This window comes from Xenopus laevis, chromosome 2S (genome assembly GCF_017654675.1).
Source record: "Xenopus laevis strain J_2021 chromosome 2S, Xenopus_laevis_v10.1, whole genome shotgun sequence".
In the NCBI taxonomy this organism is placed as follows: domain Eukaryota; kingdom Metazoa; phylum Chordata; class Amphibia; order Anura; family Pipidae; genus Xenopus; species Xenopus laevis.
Genome location: NC_054374.1, coordinates 31,072,844 through 31,085,068, shown reverse-complemented (window position 1 = coordinate 31,085,068; position 12,225 = coordinate 31,072,844). Strand labels below are relative to the sequence as shown.

The following is a 12,225-nucleotide window of genomic DNA, read 5'->3' as shown; positions in this document are numbered from 1 at the left end:
CAGAACCGTTTGAGCTACATAGAGGCACGAGGCAGGGCTGCCCTCTTTCCCCCCTTCTGTTTGCGTTAGCGATAGAACCACTGGCCGTTCAGATTCGCAGAGATCCAGGCATAGTTGGTCTCAGATTAGGTCAGCTGGAAGAGAAGGTGTCCTTGTATGCCGATGATATGCTGGTATATCTGGCAGACCCGGGGGCCTCGCTAACTAGGCTTCTGCAAGTGGTTGACCAGTTCGGTGCTCACTCTGGGCTTAGAGTAAATTGGGAGAAATCTACAATATTCCCAATCGATCAGATACCACCCCTGGCCCGAACCCCCTCTCCTCTGCAATGGACTAGCTCCTTTAAGTATCTAGGTGTGATAATTCATAGAGACCCCAAAGAATATATACCCAACAACTTAGACCCTGTCTTACAGGAATACCGCAGGAAAACTACGACCTGGGCCAACCTTCCTCTCTCCCTAGTGGGAAGGGCGAACCTTGTCAAAATGATTTTCCTGCCTAAATTTTTATATATGTTACATAATGCCCCAACATATATACCCCAAAGCTGGTTCAAACAACTGGATAAAATAACCAGCTCCTTTCTTTGGGAGAATCGAGCCCCCCGTATCAGCCTAGCAGCCCTACAGTCCCCTACATCAGGGGGAGGCCTGGCGTTGCCAAACTTTTTACTTTATTACCATGCCTCACAACTGGTTTATGCTCACTGGTGGCTGACGGTAGATATGAATAATCATGCCCTTTTGGTGGAAGCGGCGTGTGCCACCTCACTTGAGGCCCTGGCAAATCATTTGTACAGAGGAGAGAACTCCGCTTTTCCCCATACTTCATCTATGACCCCAGTGATAAAAATTTTCAATCTATATATGAAGCGCATGTACCCACGCCAAGATACCTGGTCGCCTGGTACCCCCTTATGGGAGAACTCCAAACTTCAACATTTTAAGGGGCTTCCCGATTCTGGGCTTTGGGCGTCTATGGGAATCAAATACTTAACCCATATTGTAGAGAGAGGGCAGCTTAAACCCTTCCAGACCTTGAAAACAGAGCATCAGCTACCATCTAATATGATATTTCGCTATCTGCAACTGCGCCATGCCTTTCAGGCCCAGTTTCGGTTCCGTCCCTTAGACTTAAACCAATGTACGCTTGAAAGATATCTCCGGCAGCCAGGGCTCCAAAAAGCCATATCATGGATTTACGCTATTTTACAGAAATCCTCGGGCTCACAGGTGGAACGTTTACGCCTAAAATGGGAAGTAGATATCCCAACTATGGATGAGGAGGCTTGGAAGGGTGTCATAGAGCAGATTCCAGAACTTTTCATTTCAAATAGGGATAGACTGATACAGATAAAATTTTTCAACAGGGTGTATCTCACCCCCCAACGACTTGCCAAGATTTACCCGGGAACACCAGACACATGCTACAAATGTGGTGTGGAGGTTGGTACTCTCTTTCATGTGTTCTGGGAATGCCCTAGTATACAAGGTTACTGGGGGTCGGTACTAGATTATATTCAATCTAGCTTTGACTTACCGAATATTCGCTCCCCGGAGCTATGTCTAATGGGTCTCACTGAACCACTTAATTTTCCCCGTTGCCAGAGATTATTTTATTTGCAACTACTCTATTATGCTAAGAAAGCCATTTTGCTGACCTGGAAGGATACTTGCCCCCCCTCTTTAAGTCGATGGAAACGATTAATAAACGAAATTCTCCCCCTGCAGAAGGCTGTGTATTTAGCTAGAGGGTGTCCCGAAAAATTCCTAAAGATATGGGGTCCTTGGCTTGAGTTGCCTGACACTGCTACTCACTCATTTCAAGCAGTGACTTAGGCATGGTTGTGTTGCTCTTCATGAAGCAAATGCAGGCATATCGCTTTGTTGTACCTAATATGTAACCTCTGACTACCCTAGGTAGACAATTGTAAGACTTTCTTTTGTTTTCTTCTGTACTTTTGTATGTCTTTTTGAAAAAGTTAATAAAAACAAATTTAAAAAAAAAAAGAAATTCTATTTCTTCATGGCAAATAATTTACTAGAAGGTGTAGTAGCATAATAGAAAACCAATGGACCCTGCAGTCATGACATGCATGTTGCTGATTCTGTGTAATTGAATCATTATTCGAGGCTTGTTCCAAATAAAAGCAGTGAGGTTATTCATTCTGGGGAAAAAACAGGAGTCGAATAGGGCCCTTATTTAGGGCAGAGACATGTGGAGATTTAGTCGCCCGGCGACAAATTGCCTTTTCTTCGGGCGACTAATCTCCCCGAACTGCCTTCCCGCTGGCTAGAATTAAAACGGCGGCGGGATGGTACTCGGAGCTCTTCGTTTTCCGAAGTTTCCTTGTGAGGCAACTTCGGAAAATGAAGCGCACAGAGTGCCATCCCGCCGTTGATTTAGATTCTAGTGCACAGTGCTTTTTATAGACCTGCAACCACCGATTATGTTCCAAAAGGGGCAAGCAGACACAGCGTCTATAAAAGACGAACCCGGAAGTCGTCATTTGACGGGGGGGGGTGGACGGAGAGCGCAAAAGAAGAGCTCATCCCACACCTGCCTGCCACCCGCGAGGAAGAGTATGCTTATTGATGTAGCAGCGTGGTAGATTGTACTGCACTTAATAGGCGCTCAGAAGAATCATGAATGTTCAGGAAGTTAAAAAAACTATATGGCAAATGGATAGAATACTGTTTATAGATGATCCAGCCACTCAGATGGTAATATTTTACAGCTAATTACTCATTAATGAAAATGACTATTAGTTTATAAGTGGCCATACACGAGTGGCTGCTGACATCGGTCCTGTAAGGTGGCCATACACGGAGAGATCCGCTCGTTTGGCGATGTCGCCAAACGAGCAGATCTCTCCCCGATATGACCACCTTGAGGTGGGCAATATCGGGCTGATCCGATCGTGGGCCCTAGGACCCAACGATCGGATCCTAACAGTGGCTTTACGGGCGGTCGGATCGTGGGACCGCATCAACTAACAGATGTGGCCACGATCCGATGGGATTTTTAGTCCCATCCGATCGAGATCTGGCCGACTTTTGGCCAGATCTCGATTGGTGAAGCCCGTTGGGGGGGGGGGCCATACACGGGCCAATAAGCGGCCCGTGTATGGCCACCTTTAGACCAATTCGGCAGCTTATCTGCCCATGTGTGGGGCAAGCAGTTTTTGAACGCCTTCCCGTAACTTGAGTTGTTAGATAAAATTATAGACAAGGTATTATTATACATTGTTAATTTGTGTTTTTACTTTAATTTTGATTAACAGATAAGATGGAAACTGCAGGTAGTCTGGATTGAATGTGGAAGTTGAAATATAAAGCTTTCAGGTCAGTTATGAATGTCGCCCACATGCCAGCAGAGGACCCGAATAGACTGAATTGTTGTGTTAAATTTATCTACTGATGGATCAGACCTAAAATTACCAGAGCAGCAGCACAAGTGCCTTTCTTGAGGTATGGCCAGTCCTCCCAATATTGTTAGTATTTCTCCACGTATGTAGTACTTTTCACAACTGGTTTATTTGTATAAAAAAGTAATTTAAACATTGAATAAGCCAATAAAATTTTCTTGCCATCATTATGGATTAAAGGACCAGTAATGTCAAAAAATAATTAAAAAATAATTGTTTGTATATAACGGAAAAAAAAACCACCAAGACATATTTAACTTTAAAATCGGAAAGTCTTTATTAAAAAAATAACTTACCGAAACTCCGCTTGCGCTCCTCTTTAGAAAAGGCGACAGAGCTACGATCCATTGTGCGGCACTCAATTACTCCTCCCTGCCTTCTATAGGAGATAGCCAGGGAGGAGAAATGAAGCGCCGCACGATGGATTGGCGCCTTTTCTAAAGAGGAGTTTCGGTAAGTTATTTTTTAATAAAGACTTTGCGATTTTAAAGTTAAATATGTCTTGGTGATTTGTTTTTCGTTATATACAAACACATTATTTAAAAAAATAAATGTTGACGTCCTTTAATCCTTTAATCATATCTTTAATCATGTCCTTTAATCATATCTTACTTTGGATCAAGAACAAGGTTCTGTTTTAATATTACAGAGAAAAGGGAAACCATTTCTAAAAATGTTAAATATTAGTTGATTAAAATGGAGACAATGGGAGACGGCTTTCCTATAAGTCCCATAATGCAAATGAAGAATAGCTCATTTCAAATGATGCCATTAAAACATGTCATTGGTGTATTTCTTGGTTAATGGACAGCAGACACCTCTACAATAATTTCGGCAAACGTGTTTGTCTGTATATTTAACTGCTTTGCACAGATTTAAATGGTTACACTTGAAAACCGGTAAATAAGAAAATGTTTCCATAGTGGAAGCAGATTTCCTTTATTTTACAAAATACCTCACAAAGTTAGTCTAGATTGGACACAGTATTTTACTGGGGATCCCACATGCTAAATAGCAGAATTACAGGATTTTCATTTAAAACAATACATTTGTACAGTAAATATAGCAAAAACACTTTCTGTAAGGGCAGAAATATGCATGATTTGAGTGCTGCCTGACACTTAAAGGGGAAGTAAAGTCTAAAATAGAATAAGGCTAGAAATGCTGTATTTTGTATACTAAATATAAACATGAACTTACTGCACCACAAGCCTAATCAAACAAATAATTTATGCTTTCAAAGTTGGCTACAGGGGGTCACCATCTTGTAACTTTGTTAAACATCTTTGCAAGACTAAGACTGTGCACATGCTCAGTGTGGTCTGGGCTGCTTAGGGATCATCATAAACAAAGCTGCTTGAGTTCTGCATGGCTGGGAAGTAAGGCGGGGGCTCCCCCTGCTGTTCATAAGTATGATTGTTTCCCTGCTCAGCAGTTAGGGACTGTCTGACAATTCCTATCCACAGCAGTAAATGAAGGGAGAATTTCATTGCATACAGTCAGGTTTCTTATAAAAATGGTACACATTTTTTAATTAAAGAATATAGGAAATACATTATTTTTTTGCCTTTACATGCCCTTTTTAAGCACATTTGCTCATGCACTCGAGCAGTTCCATTCTCACAGCAATGCGAACATGCCATCCCAGTGGAAGGAGCCTGATGTAACGAGCAACAATTGGAGGACGCAAGAAATTTTGCACTGTAGAAGATCTGTCGGCATTTCCATAAAATACCTACAAGAATAAAGATGATTTAATTTGTTTTATTAAATAGTTAGACACTGGAGGAAACAGCAGTTATTAGGTTTTTTTTCTTACCAGTTTACCACTGGGCTTTAAAAATGTAGTGTCTGAGGAATTTCAGATAGTATTAGGGAATTTGGAATTAGGAATGTGCCAAATCCAAAACTTTTGGATTTGGCCAAATATTGAATCCTCTACAAAGAATTTGGCTTCAAGGGTTTGAATACAGTTCAGTTAAATTCTGCAGTCCAAGGATATGGCTGCATCTCAAATTGAATTCTTGTAATACACCACTCTTCATTTGCATGCATGATTAATAGACATTATGGGGGTTAATTACTAAAACATACATTTTTCACATTACCAGGGGCAGCTGGGAAATTGACAAAATGTCTAGCCCCATGTCAGATTTCAAAATTTAATATAAAAAAATCTGTTTGCTCTTTTGAGAAATGGATTTCAGTGCAGAATTCTGCTGGAGCAGCACTATTAACTGATTCATTTTGGAAAAAATTTTTTTTCCCATGACAGTATCCCTTTAATAAAAAAAATCCAACCAAAATCCCCTTTATTTATCAATAATTGTTCTCCAAAAAATCAGTGCAAAAAACAATGTTGCGTCAAAATCGAACGTCAATTCAAATCATGCGACTTTGTTGCATTTACTCTCCAAAAAATCAACTTTTTCGAGTCATCACCCTGAAAACTCGAATAATTTGGATTTTAGTAAATAACCCCCTAAGTGTCAAGTTCTAATGAGAATAAAGTACTCACTTGCCTAAAGAAGGCATTAGCGTAAGGGAAGGAAACACTACACAATGGACACATATACATTTATGTGCTATGGACCAGTTGGAGGGGATAAACTTGATGAACTATTTTTTTTTTTTCAATCCAAGTTAACTGCAGATATTTTCTTTCCATAAAGCAGGGTGGCTGTAAGAAATAGTGGGGACCCTTATGTCTGCCCCTAATCCATCCAAACTGTAGCTGGATCCATACAATCTCTGTCCACAGTCAGATCAAACCTGCCCCTTTAGTAAGAAGCTTTGCCTCTAGTGGTGAGCAAATTTTTTGGCCAGCCATGGATTTGCGGCGGAATTCCGCATTTCGCCGTATGCGGATTTTTTAGTGAACCTGCGCCAAAAATTCACCTAGAAAAACGCCCATTGACTTTGCATTTGGACAAAAAAGTCGCCATAAGAAAAAAATGGCCATTGAATTTAACGCATTAAGACAAAAATGTCGCCATAATAAAATACGCCCATTAACTTTAATTCTTTTGGAGCAAGAAAAATTGTCACGTTTAAAAAAATATTTGCGCGCTGCGCCCATTGACGCCAGTATTTCACTGTTTCGCAATTGTTTTTTGCAGTTTTGCAAATTTTTCATTGAAGCGAAACAGGACAGATTTGCTCATCACTACTTGTCTCTTACATGACAATCCAGTTAAAGGACAGGAGTACTTTTTGTCCTCCCTGATGGAAGCCCTGACATAAGACTACGGAGTACACAATACAAAAATCATGTTATGAATTGTTCATTTCTACTGACCCGATTGTTTCCTGTTTGATCCTTGTAGTAAACCCAATTTAAGGTTTCATTCATTTTGTACTGAACACTGTATTTGGTGATCCACTCGTCAACGTCACACCTTCCCTGTGTCATTATGCCCGAAATCACCTTAATTTCCTTAAAATCAATCTGAAGCCACTGCCCATTATCTTGGAATTTTGACAGCCATGCACAACTGTGAAAACATGAAAATAGTTGTGATCAGGTATAAATGCATGTATATTTAATACATATTTAGTGCAGGTAATAAACTGCCTTACCCAAATCCTTGGCTATTAAGTCTTGCCTTGTTGGCAGCCCATGATGAATACCATCCTGTGTACTGCTCCTGATTGGAACAGATGATCTGATCTGAAGTCACAGCCCCTGATTCAAATCCTACAGGTTTATGATATGGACATTCTGCAAAGCAAGAGGTAAAAAAGGAATTGTGCATCTGTGGCTCCCTGTGCCGAAATATTAGATATAAAACAAGTAGAAGGACTCAATGCTAAGCACATCTATATACTGTAGTTAATCCCATTAGGCCCCTGAAAAACAATCCTTATATAATGACATCCACTGTATAAAGTGGGGGAAACCCATAATATGACCAGCCAACTTCTGTGACTATTGCCATTACCAGAATTGCAACTATTTTCCAGACTCTAGTGCCATAAGATTTCCATGTTCAGATTTAGGGCATAAATAGTACAGTTAATGGTCAATGTAAGCCACTACTGGGTTTTTCCTAAAGTCTTTAAAGGAGAAGCAAACCCAAAAAAAAACCCTACCATACATAGACCCCCTCCCTCCTCTCCCCAGCCTAAGTGTTAGCCCGGGCAAATGCCCCTAACTTTTTACTTACCCCTCGGTGCTGATTCAGGCATCGGAGTTCACGGGCGGCATCTTCCGCCGATTCGGTAATCTTCGGAATGAGACCGGCGCTTTGGCAATTTTCGTGAGTTTCAGCGCATGCGCAGTTGTTGCGAACCAGCCAATTGCTCCAACTGCGCATGCGCTGCTGCAACGGTCTGATTACGAAGATTACAGAAGAGAAGGAAATGGCTGCCGTGAATTTCGCTGGAAAGAATCTGCACGGAGGGGTGAGTAAAGACTTAGGGCATTTGCCTGGGGTAACTCTTAGGCTGGGGGAGGAGAGAGGGGGGGGTCTATGTAGGGGGTAGGTTTTTTTTAACTTTTGGGTTTGCTTCTCCTTTAATACCACGGATCAAATAATCATAGATGCTATTTTAAGAGCTGCTCAGGATTCTATTCCCACATTCCTTTAAAGAGATGGTTCACCTTCAAGTTAACTTTTAGTATGTCAGAGAATAGCCAATTCTAAGCAACTTTTTAATTGGTCTTCGTTATTTATGTTTTATTGTTTTTGAATTATTTGCCTTCTTCTTCTGACACTTTCTGACGGCTTTCAAAACGCTACAAATGTATTGTTATTGCTGCTTTATATTACTCATCTTTCTATCCAGGTCCCACCCATTCATATTTCAGTCTCTTATGCAAATAAAATATGGTAATTTAGATCCTTTTGCTGAAACTGCCAACGGGAGAGTTGCTATCTAAAATACTAAATAACTCAAAAACTAACAAATAAAGAAATGAAAACCAATGGCAAATTGACTCTCGCTATATCATACTAAAAGTTAACTTAAATGTGAACAACCCCTTTAACTTTATAATCATGTGCTATGTACATTTTTACTCTTTTCATATATGAGATATGTATAATTCAAGTATATGAATATACACACACACACATAGGGCTGTATCTAGGTCCGATGCTGCCCTAGGCACCAGACCTAAACACGCCCCCTAAGCGGCACGTGTGACGTCACATGCAGGGACGTAGCGGAAGTGATGTGAGAGCGTGATGTCACTTCCGCCAACCAGCCCAGCCCCCTCACCCTCCAGGTCTTTCACCGGATTTCCTATAGAAATCCATGGAAGCTGCTGGGCGATTTATTTATTTTTTAATTTAAAAAATACGTTTATAGCCACCCGAAGGGCCACCCACCAAAACCTGCCGCACTAAGCACAGGCCCTCAGCTGCCTTAATATAAATACAGTTCAAAGCCAAAAAGATGGACGGCACTCCGTTCAAGGAGGCAGCAAGTTTATTGCAGGCTCCTACAAGGATCTTACACCCTACGCGTTTCGGGATACAATAGGCATGCTTATGATTAAGGGATTGTATCCCGAAACGCGTAGGGTATAAGATCCTTGTAGGAGCCTGCAATAAACTTGCTACCTCCTTGAACGGAGTGCTGTCCATCTTTTTAGCTTTGAACTGACACTTAGCGGTGATGACGCTGCGGACAGAGCACCTCACAAGGAGGGATTGGAACAGCTGATGGTAGGGTAAGCTTGGAGCGGTCTATTTGGTTTAAAAGAGGAGTTTAATATAAATACACCCTGTATACACACAATCTCTTCACCAGAAATCCAAAATCGAGAAAGCTCCAAATTGAAGGCAATATCCCATAGAGTCAATTTCAAGCTAATTATTTCCTTTTTAACTCTCTAATAATAAAACAGTACTTTGTAATTGATTCTAACCAAGCTGCCAGGCACACGAGTGCCTGGTTTCCTGAATCAGATCTCTGTACTTTGTTTTGCTTGTAACCATCAGGACTTTTTTTTAATGAACCTAAAAAGAGAGATCTTGTTGGACCTATGTAAAGTCAGCGAAATTACGTTAGTTCAGCTTGTGTTTTTCTTCATATGGCAAAGGGTCAGATTTGTTAGGCGAAAATCTAATTTAATAGGACAGTAACACCAACAGCCATTCAATCTAAAATAAATAAATAAATAATTAAATGAAAATTACAATGTAGGCTTTACTAGGCCACTTGCTGGTGTGAATGATTACAGACAGTTTCTGTGCAGAATAATCAACTTAAACTTTCAATTATAATGTCTGTTGGTTCATACCCTGGTCCTAGGCTTGTTTTCTTTGCAGTCCATGTTTATTTGTTTACAAGTAATTCTCACCATAAGAAAAGTTGTGTCATAAATTACAGAGGGGTTCTCCAGGTCAACGTAATAAGCCTGTATTAGCTTAACCCCGGAACAGCTCAATAATTAAAGGCTTTCCCTAATCTTCTTACAGGTTGTTCCCTGAGTTGCTTTACTAAGATCTCTCTTCCCTTTGTTGTTGCAAAATTAAGACCAATGCATCCCACTAAAATGTATTCTATGATTTCGCTTTGATCCATATATTTCAAACAAAAACTAGCAAATAACTTGTATTAAACCTAAATGTAGTAACTGTAATGAAAACTGCGTTTGTTTGAAAGCACAAATATTTTAAATGATCAAACCGGCATTCACAAGTGTACACTATTATTTATATCCTTTGCTTGTACAGGTATGGGACCTGTTATCCAGAATGCTCGGGACTCCGGGCTTTCCGGATAATGGATCTTTCTGTAATTTGGAACTTCATACCTTAAATTTACTAGAAAATCATGTAAACATGAAATGAAACTAATAGGCTGTTTTTGCTTCCAATAAGGATTAATTATCTGTCTATCTATCTATCTATCTAAAATCCTATTTACACAATCCCACCAGACAGGACAATTTGATAAAATGGTTTGTAACATGTTATCAAATTACCTTAAAAAAGTAAAATGTAACTTGACTGATGAAACCAAATGTCTGGCACTTCTGAAAAGTTCTCACTCTTACATCACAATTACATCATGACATCAGCACCAAGTTGAGTAACAAGAGTGTAAACCAATCACTGACTGTACATCCAATACTCCAAACTGCTTTAACCAGATATGCAGAAAACTGGTTAGGGTTAGGGTGATAATGACAATCATTATCATGATGATAATTTTCAACCAAAATGTTTCAACAATTGTTTGCTTCACTTTAGCTGGCAAGACCTACTAAAGGTTTATACTTCATTGCAACAGACTTTTATATTGGATATCTTCTTAATAGACACAATAAGCTTGACTAAAACAGCAAAAAGTACAATCAAAACTACAATTTACTACCATCAAATATTCTTACTAGGATTTGGTTGGGGATTCAACCAGGATTCAGCCTTTTTCAGCAGGATTCGGCCGAATCCTTCATCCCAGCCGAACTGAATTCAAATCCAAATTTGCATATGCAAATTAAGGGTGAGGAGGGAAATTGCATGACTTTTTGTCACAAAACAAGGAAGTAAAATTTTTTTCCCCTTCCCACCCCTAATTTGCATATGCAAATTAGGATTCGTTTTGGTATTCGGTGGTTCGGCCGAAGGATTCAGTGGTTTGGCCAGATCCAAAATATTGTATTTGGTGCATCCCTAATTCTTACCTGGCATACAGTCAGATGCAATCATTCGGTTAATCAGAGAGGATCCATAGCCGCCTTGGCATTCGCACTTGCTGCTTTTACTTTGCCACTGTAAAAACGATGTAAAAAAATATAAAGGCACATTGTTTTGTTTTTAATTTTTTGTGTATTTGTATGAGTGAAATTATTAGTGACTAATAGGTATAATCAAAATAATAAAGGGATTGCTTTGTCTGAAAAAAAATAGAATGGCTAGTGATGGGCGAATTTGGGGCGTTTCGCCGAAAATTTGCGAATTTCCCTCGTCTCGTTTTTTACACCAACGTCCAATTTTTTTTGATGCCGCCAAATTTTCTCGGCGGTTTCATGAATTTAATTGCTGGTGGTGAATTGCGGGTATTCGCAGCGAATTCCCGTCTGACGAATAAATTTGCCCATCACTAAGTATGGCTTATCAAATTACAGTAGTTTTGGAAGATTTCAATTTACTTTAATTACGACAAAAAGTTATCCTGTAACCACTTTTCCTGACACACATGTGCCTTTTTACTTTTTGAAGTCATGTAAAGGAAAAAGAGTCACTAGTCTGAAATCCCTGTATCATTAGCTATGGGCTATGCCTGGTCACCCAACATCAGTACACAACCTTAATAAAAGTCTTGGAGGGTTATTTATTAAAGTCAGAATGGTAAAATGTCGAACAATTCAAGTTTTCTTTTTTACTATAGAATCAGAATTTTTAGTGGGAAAAAACACTAAAATTTTTCGAGATTTATTATACCCCGACGATGCGAAATGTCAGAATTCAACCTGCCACGGTCCTGTAAAAGTCAATGGGAGAGGTCCTATTTGTAATTTGAAGATATTATTGACTGCACTGGGTTTTGAACAATAATCTGAAGATTTCAGGCTTTTCTACTGATTTCACAAAAAATTCAGACTTTTCCGGCGTCAAAATCCGAAAAAGGTAGATTTCTCTTGCGACAATCTGAAAAATTCACGGTTTTCATTCCACAATCTGAAAAAGTTGCGGTTTTTGCTGATCTGTTTTTTTCCATGTTTTTTTTAAATGATAAAATCGTGGATTCTAGTGTGGGCTGACTTTTTTTATTTAAAAAATTTGGATTTTGATAAATAACCCCCTTGCTGTTAAACAGAACAAATGTTTGTAGACGAC

General features: G+C 39.6%; 1 protein-coding gene across 2 annotated transcripts in view; it reads right to left on the bottom strand.

The window, feature by feature from the left end:
- Nucleotides 1-4,344: 4,344 nt before the first annotated feature.
- Nucleotides 4,345-12,225, bottom strand: part of rs1.S (retinoschisin 1 S homeolog) — a 15,869-nt gene continuing 7,988 nt past the window's right edge. Inside the window, exons 4-7 of one of the 2 annotated variants that reach the window (XM_018248501.2) lie at nt 11,070-11,166; nt 7,010-7,151; nt 6,729-6,924; nt 4,345-5,165 (exon numbers count right to left, since the gene is read on the bottom strand). In XM_018248501.2, the coding sequence (XP_018103990.1) occupies nt 5,013-5,165; nt 6,729-6,924; nt 7,010-7,151; nt 11,070-11,166 (588 nt within the window). In that variant the 3' untranslated portion in view covers nt 4,345-5,012. 2 annotated transcript variants of the gene reach the window in all.